We start from the raw sequence: 13,772 nt of genomic DNA on the forward strand, positions 1-13,772 counted from the left end.
ATTAACATCACTAATGAGGCGTGTCTCATAGAAACAACAGGCCAGTCGGAGTTAGAAAAGGTCAAATGTGTTAATTATTTATCTTTCCCTCAGAGTGAAGACATTCTCCATACTCTCGTGTTACTGAAGTAATCTTGGTATTTTAGAGCATGGTTTGGATAATGCGGTGCAATAATTTTAGTGTCATCAGCAAATCTGACTTGCCGGTGATCATTTGTGGGATCCAAATTGTTGATCTAAATTCGCCCTCCTATCCCCAAGTTTTCAAACCGTTGTGAGACTCGGTTTAACACTTCCTCTTGAATATCTTTCACAAATGTTCAGACCCTGGCTCTATAGCCTTCAGTTAACTAGACAACTTCTGTGTAGAGCTTTAACAAGGAAATCTGAAGTCCTGAGTAGGCGAATGAAATACCACAGTAGTAATCTGATGAAGCCAAGGAGGCACTGCAAACTGGACTTGACTTAACCCTTTTTGATGCGTGCCTACATTTGCCATGAGAGAGGTATTACTACAGACTGTGCTGAAGACTAGGTTACACCATATTATTTGATAGGTGAATGAGCCTCCTAGTGTCTTCTTGTTTGTTAATAACCACAGAATTATACAGCATGGAAGTGGCCTCTTCAATCCAAATTTGTCCCTGCTGACCAAGTTGCCTACCTGAGCTAGTCCCATTTGCCTGTGTTTGCCTATTCTCCTCTAAACTTTTCATATCCCTGTACCCGTCTAAATGTCTCATGAGCAATGCTCCATCTAATTTGCAATGGCCAGCGCGTGCAAGAATCTTGCGGCTGTGCAATTTGTTTTTTGCCCAGTGACAACAGCGTGTGTGTACCGAATAATTTTTTCAATAAAAACAGTATAAGTAAGCCAGTTCTAAAATCTCCAGACAAATCATTGCAAACTCCACATTGCCAACCCCATCCTTGTCAGAAACCGGAAAAGGAAACGTAATTGTGTATGCTCGTGAAATATACTGAGCTTGCCAACGAGGTGGAGGAAGACAACCTTTTGAACACAGTTTAAATTCCTTTGTGCACTAGTAGTAAAAGATGTGTGCACACCTTCGAGGAAACGTTGCTTGCAAGCGGTATAATTATACCCATATCCACCACTTCCTCTGGCAGCTTATTTCACAAATCGACAACTTGCTGTGTAGAAATGTTGTTCCTTGGGTCACATGTAACTCTTCCTCCTCTCACCTAAATCTTTGCCATCCCCTACCTTGGGGAGAGAGACTGTGATGATCCATCTTATCTATGCCCCTCGTGAATTTATGTACCTCTCTAATGTCACCCCTCAGTCTCCGATGCTCCAGGGCCATAAGCCCAGTCTATCTAGGCTTTCCATATGACTCAAACCCTCTAGTCCCAGTGACATCTTGTGAACCTTTTCTTCACCCTTTTCAGCTGAGTGACATCCTTTCTGTTGCTATGCAGCGGGCACTGCGCACAGTTGTCTGTCATCTTGTATAGTGATAATACGATGACTCAGCTCCTGTACTCTTTGCCCTGACTGATGAAGGGCTGGTGTGCCAGACGCTTTCTTCACCACCTTGTCTACCTGTGTCACCATTTTCAGGAAACCATGTAGTTGTATCCCCACGTCTTTCTGCTCTATAACGTTCTTCAAGGCTCTGCTATTCCCTGTGTCACTCCTGCCTTGCTCTTGCGATAGTTTGCACTTGTCTGAGTTGAGTTCTAGCACGAGGTTTGTTCTCGGACTTCTAGGCCAACCCAGTGCCCAGTGATTCCTCCAAGACCTTGGCAGCCCATCATAAATTCCTTCCCTTCTTTGTTTTCTCATTTGCACTGCTGAATGGCCAGCATTGCCCGTCTACTGACAATAGCTAAAGCACGCTACTAGTTTTGTAATGGTCTCTGAACTAAAGGTAATAGGAAAAGTGTCCGTGACTACTCCAGTCAAGTTTAGTATGTCCTTCTCATTATCACATATTAGCCAGCAGTCTGTTAATCTTGGTTGTGTACTTCGCTTTGAAAGTTGAGAAGTATAAAAATTAAATACGGCTCTCATCCATCCCTGAACTCAAGGCTAAGCCTAAATTATTTATTTCAGTTCCTTAAGTGGGTCTTGAACCATAACCTTCCGGCTCTGGGTTAAGCAGGACATCAGTCAAGTTGACATCAGAAATGAACTCCAGTTGTGTCTGTATCTGCTTTCTATTAAATAGGTTATGTTGGTTTGCTATATCCCATTACGCTAAATGTTTAAGACATTACATATTCTCAGGCAGTCCAGTTAAGTTTTCACATCTGTTTTGTCGTCTGCAAACATCTTTGGGATTTATCTTTCTTCTTATTAAAAGTTATAAAATTCTATTGTTGTCTTTTTTTTTCCCCAAAGTGTATCCAGACTAAACCAGGCCATTGATTCTTAATTTTGCCCTCATTGAGAAGAACTGATCTAAATGTGACTCTCTTGAACGGTTTGTCATAATTTAACAAAAGTTTACAAAATATAGAACAATGTATAATGTTGAAGATATTTCACTCTGCACATATTTTGGATATCCTTCTTGTATTTTGCAAGTACGTTTGCATTCTTCTCTTGCATTTGAACAAGCAACCAAATACTTTTGGTTATACACAGCAGTATGTTCTATTGTCATTAGAAATGATTGATGCACTGTATTTTCAGCCAATATAGAAGAATAGCTTGACTGAACAGTCAGTTCATGTTTCAATATTCAAGGCATCATTTAAAAAGAAGCTCCACAACCAATTCATATTTTAAATAATTTATTCACAATGTAATTTCTTGGGTTATACATTTTAAACTGCATCTTGGTAAAGTTCATAGAAAAACATTATAAGAAAAATTAATCTGTGCTTCAGTTCAGTTCCTGATTGTGACACTTCCTAACTACAAAAATATAACCTGCCACCTTAATGTAAATGTGGAGTGAAGCTACACTGATCAAGGGATAGAATTTATTGCCAAATCCACAAATATAACTTCCTCGCACTTCAGAATTAGGTTTATTCTCACTGACTTTTGTCATGAAATTCGCTGTTTTGTGACAGCAGCGTAATGCAAGATACAGAGTATTACCATAAGTTACAATAAACAAAAAAAAAAAGCAAAAAAAGGTAGGGTGAGGTAGTGCTCACCAGACAGTGATATGACTAGTCAGAATGCTCCCCCGAAACACTCGCCACTCGCCTGTTCTATGTTGAATTTCTCAGTGGAACTTTGGGCGTCCTTAACTCTTAAGTTCCTGTCGGGAGTAAGTTCTTCAACCCCATTCTGGGCAAGGAAGAATCAACTACATGGCTTTTGATCAATTGGCAATCGTTTAGTTGGGTCACAGGATAAAGCTATTATTGGAACATGTAATGTGATGATAACTCAGCTCACGTTCTATGGTTTGTATAAATAAGATCCCTTATACTAAAGGAAAGGAACCTTAATGACTTCTTTAGTTTTTCAACATGGGAATCCAACATTTTGATACTCTACAGCAGCAACTAATATTGTACTTTCAGCTTTAGTAAAAATGTCTAGCTAAGTACTGCAGCCCAGCAGTCATAATCAAATAAAGCCAATTTGTGTGTTAATATTTATTGCTGTTTGTTTCCTCTCCTCTTCCTCAGAATTACTATACTTGGGACTGGTGCAAAATGGCTGGCTGTTCTGGAAGAAAAAAATCTGAAGCCAGGTAGTACTTGTTAATATTGATATCTGTTGTGATGTAAACATAGTCAGCAGAGAGATACTGAAGCTAGTGGATATAAAAATGTTTTATTTAACAAAAACGAGCAACAAGCATCATATTGAGACACTTTTGGAAGCAGAGGCCAGCTCAACCCAGTATTACGCGGCATTTTATATGCTAAATATCAAAGGTAACAGTATGACAATTCTATAGTTACAGTGTATCTACAATGTTTCATTTGAATTACATTTAGTTTTCACACACCTCAACACTCCAGACACCCAAAATAAATGTTAATCAGTGTTGTCTGGTTTGCAATCAACTCTAGTCCACATCTCCATGGGTACTATTGTTCAGGACTGCATTTTAAATCCAACTTACAATCCACATTCAGGTTTGAAGATTGGCTGCTGGTCAAATTAATATTTGCTATATACCCTAACTCCAGAATACACTCTAATATCTAAGAAAAAATGTTCAGCTTGCTTTAATAACATAGGTTATGTATTCTTGATTGGGTTTTCAAATCCAGTTCAATAACATATCACAAATCACAATTTGTTGATCTAATTTATGAATTTGCAATTTGTTATTGTATTATTCTGGAATCCGCTGTTCTGTCTTATAGATGCCTGAATTTGCCCACAATTTCTCAGAAGTTTTATAATATCTGTACACATACATGCAGTTTCTCATTAAAAATGGTTTAGTCCATTTTAGATTGCACTGTCAAGTAATGATCATTAGGAAATTGGGTGGGCAATTCCATAGCATTCACCCTGCCATGGTGTCGTGTGGCAACAGAGCAGCATTCATGAACCTAATCAGGAGATGCACAGCACTTGCTCCTTCCATTGCTAATTGATATTGGAGCTTAGGGGGCAATTTGGTGACCTGTTGTTATTAATGGAAGGGAAAAGCAGCCCATTATAGAGGGTGCAGGAATGAGACTGCAATAAAAGGAGATGTACCGTCACTGCGTTTCCTTGCTTCACTTTTCAGTGGCCAGCAGAATGCCACATAATGCACTGGATTTCTCTTGTCAAAACCATTGTTTTGTTGCTGAGCTGCATGCAGGGGCTACAGACCCTTGATTGGCCCACAGTTTGTGGCACAGTGGTGAATCAAGCTGTACCATCACATGTGGTACGCTCAGGAAAGCACCCCCTCCAACCCCGCCCTCCCGCCTTCATGGCAGCCCTGCAAGCTGTGACAGTTCAGCTGATGTGCTTTGCAATGGACTGCAACAGGGCAGCCACGAGCTCCGCAGACATCTGTCATTGGGAAGCACTTACTCCTTGTACGGGTGTCAGTGCTACACGATTGAAGGCTGAACTTCAATTTCTGTGCAGATATCTTCTCTAGCAACAGTTCACCACACAGATCTTGATGCTGCTTCTGTTAAAATCAAACAGCACAAATGCTTTTATTCTGTCAGTTCTTAGAATATTTGGGAGTCCTTTCAAATTGTTCGCTTTCAAAGATCAGTGGTTAGCCAATCAGTTCTAAGACTACAAAGAATCACGAGTGTAGGCATACCTACTTCAAAGCAGGAGAAATACTGCGAACAAAGGCCTTGATGCTCAAACATGACTAATTGTTTTAAGTCAGAATTATTTTGATTAATTAATAATAATGGATGTGCGTGGTTGATCATGAAACATTGAAGTTTCCAATGTGACCCTGAGCAATTAGTATTAATTGAGAAAAATTAGGCCAAACCTGCCATGACCAGTAACGAATTAAAAATAGAACGTTGTTGATCTATTCAGTATCATTATACTGTGCAGACTTTGTTTGTTTGATAGAGGAATTTATATATCCATGTTATAATGTCGAACAGATGGAAGTGCTGCTGCTTGGATCTCATAAAGTTCATCAGAACTTAGAATTCAATAACTACTACAGTTCTTGATTCTAAAATGGGTGGGTTCCAATCTGGGGTCCATAGACCCCTTTCTTGATGGTATTGGTCCATTGCAGAAAGTGTGCTGTAAAGTGTGATTAACACTTGGTGAATCTTTTATTTCCAGATGACTTAATTGTAATTGGATCTTAATACTGAAGGCAATTGCTGTGCCACTTCTGATTGTCAATTTAAGGACACAAATTAGTTACGTTATGGGAAACTTGTGAAAGAAATCAAGTTATAGGTAATGAAGTTGCTCACAAGACAATGAGTAGATATCACTGAAAATTTAAAACTCTATTTCTGCAGTAACGTATGCCCTATAAATATATACCATTTGTAAGTGTTACTTCTCACGTGAATGTTAATAGTTCAATCTGAAATTAACATTTTAATCAAAATTTCCTCCTTCGAGGTGAAACTCACAGTCTACAGACATTACACACTCTCCTGTCAACTGGATCCCCTCTCAAACCACTGACGTATGATTATGTCTACAAGCACATCAAAAGTAATATCCTGTTGGGCTCAATCACAGGTGAGATTTCAGACAATCAGTGTCGTATTTATATTAGACAGTCCATTTGTATCCATGCTGTATTATATGATGCAGCTCAGGTCTCAAATGTATTTCATCCTTGAAGTAACATCCTCACCAAGGCAAGAACACGGTTAAAGAAGTTCATGAGTGGAATACTAATTTAATGTGGCATTCTGTCATGCATAGCAATGTGTTCGACAAAGCAAAGATTGATGACCAAGTCCTACTTTTCAATAAGTTCATAACTTAAGCTACACGACCAAAGCAACACATTGAGGAGAAATCAAGGGACATTTTATCATCAAGATGACCCTTATTGTAAAAACTGGAACAATTTTTTATTCTTTTCAGGGATAGGAGGAAAGAAAATCTGTAAAGCCAATGATATTAACATATGCCCAAGTCAGTTGATTTTTAGTGAGGTTTGTATATCTTGTGGAGAACATCAGTTTATTTTAGTGAGGTAAATCTTAAAAATGAGACGCATGGTATATTTAAGTACTTTAGCTACAATATAGTGATATGATAATTTGAAACCAAATTTGCAGGTTCCCAACTTTTTTTTATATTTCTCATGTCGATCCACATCTGGTCTTCCCTTGATAAGGATGACTAGATAAAACTGCGCACAGCAAACTGCCATTCAAAGTGAAATCTTTTACATGGATTTAGAAAAGAAGTCCTTCTGGTAAGAAGGAAAGGTTTAATTGTGCTTCATCAGTTGATTCGATGAAATGGTGTTTTGGATAGGCATAAGGAGGGAGAAAATGCAACGTTTTGTCCATTCAGTTTTTGTTCGGGTGAATAATTTGTTCTCATGTCAATTTGGAAGTCAGCCAAACAATGTATTCTGATTGAAAAGTGTTGAAAATTAAAGTCTTGGCAGAATCACTTTGTGACTTTCCTTAATGAATTTTGCACAGGTTATTGTTTATTAGGCTTGAAGAAACTTTGTATATTAACTAATGTTTGCAGTAATTTGGTGAATATTGTTGTCACTAGTGATCGTAAATATCCATTTCTTGCCATCCAATGGCCAAGCTTTCAAATTTTTCTTGCTGTGCATCCTGAAATTGATAATTGAAAGCTACTGCTGGGATTCCACTACTTTTGAAGGGGAATAAATTTCCACAATCTTCAAGAGAAATAGACTGATAGTATACACTCAGTGACCACTTTATCAGGCACCTTCTGTACCTTATAAAGTAGCCACTGAGTGTGTGTTCGTGGTCTCCTGTTGTTGTAGCTCACTTTCAAGATTTGACGTGTTGTGCCTACAGAGCTGCCGCTCATTGGATTTTTTTCCCCTCACCATTCTCTGTAAACTCTGGACCGGGGTTCCCAACCTAGGGTCCACAGACCCCTTGCTTAATGGTTTTGGTCCATGGCATTAAAAAAAAGTTGGGGACCCCTGCTCTAGAGGCTGTTGTGCATGAAAATCCCAGGGGGTCAGCAGTTGCTGAGATACTCAAATCACTCCATCTGGCACCAACAAAGTCACCTGGATCACATTTCTTCCCATTCTGATGTTTGGTCTGCAGTTAAACCTCTTGACCATGTCTGCATGCTTTTATGCATTGAGTTGATTTGTACAAGGATACCTAATAAAGTGGTCATTGAGTGTACCTTGTCAATAGATTGTTGAATCTCTATACATTGGAACTAAAGGTTTCCTATTGCTATTACATTTCATATTTAATATTTCCCCAGTAGGTCAAATTTTCAGTGAAGATAATCACAGTTTACTAAGACGATGTTTATTAAGACATTTCTCGTAGCTCTTTGTTTTTGTGACAAGGGGAAATATATAGTGCCTTGTTCTGAAACAGAAGCCGTTAGATGTTCATGTCGAGCTGAGAGTTTGGAAAGAACATGTGACATTGTATCAGCAAAAGTACTTTGAAGAGAATGGCATCTGTTCCTTTGTATTGAAGTTGCTTCAGCTTCATCAGTCAGATAGAAGGTTCAAGTCAATGTTTCATGAAAGATTAAAAATCAACCAAGTCTCAGATAACATTTCAAGTAATATTGATCAAACTTCAGAAGAATGCCATGCAATCAATACACCCGTTTTTAATTAGAGCATAAGCTCTAAAAGAACACCGAGTAAGCCTTAAATTTTTTGAAAGACTTTTAACTATCTGTTCACGTTCTGATGCTAGGTTCTCTTAAATATTCTGTACATTAGATTATTTCACAAGAATCCTGTCAGAGAAGAGAACTCCCAGACCGCACTCTCTAAATGAATACCTGTATTGAAGAAGAGCCCTCGAATAGCGAGATGTCAGCTTTGTCCATAGAACAACTGGAGATGCGCCTAAGTTGTTTTCTCAAGATTAGGTTAATGTCACAGAGGAGAACCAGAAGCACAGTTTCACCTACCAGTCACCTTGCTGGAGTTTGTCAGCTTAATCTTGATTGATTGCCCTTGTTGAGGTGATGGATTCGAATTTCACTTCAGAAATTTAAACACTGGGTGGAGTCTCCAATGCCATATGAAGGGACAATGCATTCTTGGAGGAGTCATCTTTTAAATCAAAGCCCTGTTGCCACTTCCAGTTGGATCTCAGGTATCCATGATATTAACTTGAAAACTGGGGTCTTCATGTGGTTTCCCTGATCAATATTTATTCTCCAACCAACCTTCCTGGAGAACAGATTACTTTGTTGTATTTCATTAGGATTTTGAGGAGATTTGGTTTGCCATTGAAAGCACTCAGACTTCTACAGATGTACAGTGGAGAGCATTCTGACTGGCTGCATCACTGTCTGGTATGTGGGTGGGGGTGTCTACCGCACGGCATCGAAGTGAGCTGCAGAGAGTTATGAACTTAGTCAGCTTCACCATGGGTACTAACTCCCGTAGTATCCAAAACATCTTCAAGGAGCGGTGCCTCAGGAAAGCGGCGTCCATCATTAAGGACCCCCACCACCCAGGACATGCCCTCTTCTCATTGCTACCATCAGGAAGGAGGTACAGAAGCCTGGAGGCACACACACAATGATTCAGGAACGGCTTCTTCCCCTCTGCCATCAGATTTCTAAATGGACCTTGAACCAACAAACACTTTTTTTTCCTGTTTTTGCACTATTTTAAATATAACTATTTAATATACGTATATTTACTGCAATTGTGTTTTTGTCCTGTATTTATCATGTATTGCTGCCTCTAAATTAACAAATTTCACAACATAGGCCGGTGGTATTATACCTGACTCTGATTCTGTTATTAATTTGCTGTGTGGGAACTTTGTACAAGCTTTCCTATTACAACAAAGGTCGCTGTTCAGAAGTATTTTGTTGGCTGTACAGACGTCTAGGATGCCGTGGAAGTCGAGCACCACCTCAAGCAGGAAGTAGGAGAGATTTGGGATAATCAGGATGGTGATTTGTATCTATTTTTAGAGTCTGTATTTCTTTTAATCTAGGCCGAATTCTCAACTAAGGTAAGGGAAAATCTGATCATTCAGGATGGTACTGTTAAGTGCAGTTGATTTTATTTTTGCCTTGCATTGTAGATTAACATTTAGGCAATGAATTGGCTTGCCATTTGAAATGTATGCTGTAATCACCTTTGCCAACTCCCCATAGTTGAAGAGATCACTAATGCTATAGTTAATGTTATTCAAAACCAGTGTCTTCGTACAGAAATTGTGCCTGCCAGAAGCAAAATCAGAACGTTCTGGAAGGAAAATCAAATGCTGCAGATACAGGACAGTATGAATAAGGATCTAAATATCAAAGAATACATGGCATATAGGAAGGTCAGGAAGTTGGGCGAAAGTGGAGATTGGCTCCGTTAACTAACAATGGTGTTGGCACCGTAGAGAGTGATGAGTGAAATTCAGGAAATCAGAAAGTAGAAGCAGTTTTGGTAATGATGAAAATTAACAAAGACAAATAGTTACAATAGAGGATGAAAGTAACATCGCAGAAGTAGGTGCAAACTGGGAACTGGAGGGGAGGAAAACTCAGGAAAACTGCAATCATGGGGAAGTGGTGCTTAGCAAATTGATGGGGCTGTGGGTGATGGTGTAATGGTAGGTGCATCAATTTTCCTTTTTGAAGGATCCTTAGACTTTGGGAAAGTTCCATTGGATAGAAACAGTGGAAAATGACACCTTTGTTGAAAAAGGGGGGAAAGAGAGAGCAGTTGAGAGCCTGAAGGCCATTTACCTGTGTGCCTGTCAAAGGGAAATTGTTGGAAGCTATTACCAAAAGTGGTAATGGAAAACAACTTTAAAAAGTTCGCAGTAATAAGGCAAAGCCAATGTGGTCTTGTGAAAGAAATCATATTTAGCCAGTTTAATACAGCTTTTAAAAGATATAACTTGTAATATGGATTAGGGGATATCAGTGGATATACTATACTTAGATTTCCAGAAGACATTTAAGATTGTGCTGCATTAAAGCTTATTTCTGAAAATAAACCTTTCCAAAGTCTAGAGATCTTTTGAGAATTAAAAACGATGCATCAATTATCTCAGTCAAGAGTAAGGTCCCCCCCAACTCTCATTTGTAATATACTGTGTATGTAAATGATTTCAATGGTAATATAAGTGGTTTGATTAGTAATTTTGCAGATGATGTGAGAATTGGTGGAGTTGTGGATATTCAGCAAGGTTGTCAAAGAGTGCAGCTGGATGTAGACTGAATGGGAATGTCAATGGAGAAATGGCAGACGAAGTTCTATAGGCACGAAGTGATGTAAGAGTAATTGGCAGGACCGTCAGAAACAGAGCTGTACAGAAGGATCTTGAGGTACAATTTCACAGTTGAAAGTGGCAGCACGTGGGTAAGATGGTAAAGAAGGTACATAGTTATAGTCATACTTTATTGATCCCAGGGGAAATTGGTTTTCGTTACAGTTGCACCATAAATAATAAATAGTAATATTACTATTAGTAAATAGTAATAGTCATGGAAATAATAAATAGTAATAAGTAGTTAAATAATACTATGTAAATTATGCTAGTAAATTATGAAATAAGTCCAGGACCAGCCTATCGGCTCAGGGTGTCAGGAGTTGTAAAGTTTGATGGCCACAGGCAGGAATGACTTCCTATGACGCTCTGTGTTGCATCTCGAAGGAATGAGTCTCTGGCTGAATGTACTCCTGTGCCCACCCAGTACATTATGTAGTGGATGGGAGACATTGACCAAGATGGCATGCAACTTAGACAGCATCCTCTTTTCAGACACCACCGTCAGAGAGTATGGTATCCTGATGAAGGGTCTCAGCTGGAAACGTTGACTGTAGTCTTTTCCATAGATGCTGCCTGGCCTTCTGAGTTCCTCCAGTGTTTTGTGTGTGTCGTTGGGATTTCCAGCACCTGCAGATCTTCTCCTGTTTGTAGATGGTATGCATACTTCCTCAGTTGAGGTTTGGAATTCAAAAGTTTGGAAGTCGTGTCGCAAATGTTTAAAACTTCTGGTTCGGTCATGTTTATCGTATTGTGTGCTGTTCTGGTCACCGCACACAGGAAGATTGCGGAGGCCTTGGAGAGGATGCAGAAGAGGTTGATCAGGATGTGGCCTGTATTGGATTGGAGTGTATTAGCTATAAGGAGAGTTTGGACAAATTTGGATCCTTTTTTCTGGAGCACTGGAGGCCGAAGAGCAAGCTGTTATGATGACATTAGGAGAGACTTGGACAGGGTATATTGAATTCTTTTCCCAGTGTGAAAATGCCAAATACGAGAGGGCACAGCTTCAAGGTGGGAGAAGAGAACTTCAAAGGAGATTTGTGAGACAAGTTTTTTTTAACACACAAAGTAGTAGGTGCCTGGAACCTACTGCCAGGGGAGATGGGAACAGATACAAAAGCAAAGTTAAGAGGTATTTAGACAGGATCATGAACAGGCTGAGAACTGAGGAACATGGAGCTCGTGCAGACAGATGGGAGTTAGTTAGATTCCACAGGCGTGGTGAGTCAAAGGGCCTTTTCTTTTCTGGCATATATGGTTGCATTAGAATGAAATCACCAGGCTACCGTTTCCCCAAAGCAGAGAAAGCAGTGACATTCAAGTGCATTGCTGACCAGCTCAGAGAAGACACATTTGTATTTGAGAAGACTATGCTCAAAGGTGGAACTGCAGTTGCTAGAGCATGGTGCGTGCTCACAATGGAGCCCATCAGACATTTACAACACACCCTGACCTTTTTAACTATGCTGTGCTGCTCTTTATGTTGTTACGGAGCAATTGCTGTCTGTCCATTCAGTTGTAATCTAAGCCACAGCTGAAACGTTATCACTTTGTGGGGAAGAAGGAACTGGAGTCAGCGTGTGCTCTCTGAGGTCGAGTTCTTCCAGGATGACTAGATCAGAGATGGAAAATTGGACCGGAGCCAGCCTCCTCTGCCAGAGCTGATTGTTTGATTCTCAAGCTAGCCAGATGCAGAATTCTTTTAAGCTGTAACTCCTGCTCTGTAAGCCAGCGTGCTAATTATTAAGGTGATTGTAATTGGTGGGAACCTTACAGTTGTTCAAAGCATTCAAAGTATATTTATTGTTGAAGTAGGCATGAAATTTGTCTTCTCTGAACTGGTCAGCAATGCGCTTGAGTGTTACTGCTTTCTCTGCTTTGGGGAAACGGTTGCCTTGTGATTTCATTCAAATGCAACCATATATATAAAAAAATTATCTTCATCTCATGATGCAAGTACTTCATCAAAGTATCCCAAACCTTTGCCAGATAGAGTTCACTGATCCATGCAAAATCACTACTGAAGACTGACCCTAATCTAGGGATGACAGTAATTGTTCTCTTCTACTTCCAGTTTGGCAGCCAAGATGTTATCTTCCATTTTGTATTTGTAAGCAATTATCCGTAACTCAGTTGAGGTTTGTGTTAATTATGCAATGTGCATACATATTTTATGCTTTATCGGAATTTCCCAAAATCATTCATTTAAAAAAAAATTGTATTCCTCTTTACCCACTTTAAACTTAAAAATAGGCAAACTACAGCATCGGGTCATGCTTTTCCGAACTTAATTTCTGTTGAGGATCCTTCCTTCTCACCAACTTCAGTTATGCATGCTTTCTTCAAACTCCTCTCCCTCGTGCTTCTCTCCATTTCATTCTCAAGTTCAAGTTTATTGTCATTCAACCACACGTATACCGGCAAATGAAACAACGTGCCTCTGGACCAAGGTGCACAACACAGTACACATAACTCACACACGTAAAGTAATATTAACACCAAAAAATTAACGAATAGTAAGATGCATATGGGCCGGCCAGTGGTGTAGTGGTATCGACACTGGACTTCGAGGCAGATGGTTCTGAGTTCGAATCTAGCCAGGTCTCAACCTGGGCAGCGGAAGCATCTGCTCAGAAGAAAGGCCTGGCAGTCTGCTTCCTTATCTTGCCATGAAAGCCCTATGGACAACTACACTATGTTGTTGTCAACAACGACAACCAATAACCAACAATAACAAGTTTTAAAAAGTAAAAATATAACACCATTTGCACTTCATTCATGATGCGGGACCTAGGGACCTGGGTGATGGCAGGGAGTTTAATAGTCTTACGGCCTGGGGGAAGAAGCTGTTTTTCATCCTAACAGTTCTTGAACCAGTGCTACGGTATGTCCTGTCTGAATGTTGGACAGATGGAAGGGATCACCGACAATGCTAA

General features: G+C 39.6%; 1 protein-coding gene across 1 annotated transcript in view; it reads left to right on the forward strand.

Moving 5' to 3' along the window:
* aacs (acetoacetyl-CoA synthetase) overlaps positions 1–13,772 on the forward strand; it is a 145,569-nt gene that overhangs the window by 101,016 nt on the left and 30,781 nt on the right. Inside the window, exons 11-12 of the mRNA XM_072247997.1 lie at positions 3,619–3,683; positions 6,005–6,127. Coding sequence (XP_072104098.1) covers positions 3,619–3,683; positions 6,005–6,127 — 188 coding nt within the window. The remainder of the gene's footprint in view (positions 1–3,618; positions 3,684–6,004; positions 6,128–13,772) is intronic.

The sequence above is a fragment of the Mobula birostris genome, chromosome 31, assembly GCF_030028105.1.
Source record: "Mobula birostris isolate sMobBir1 chromosome 31, sMobBir1.hap1, whole genome shotgun sequence".
Taxonomy (NCBI): domain Eukaryota; kingdom Metazoa; phylum Chordata; class Chondrichthyes; order Myliobatiformes; family Myliobatidae; genus Mobula; species Mobula birostris.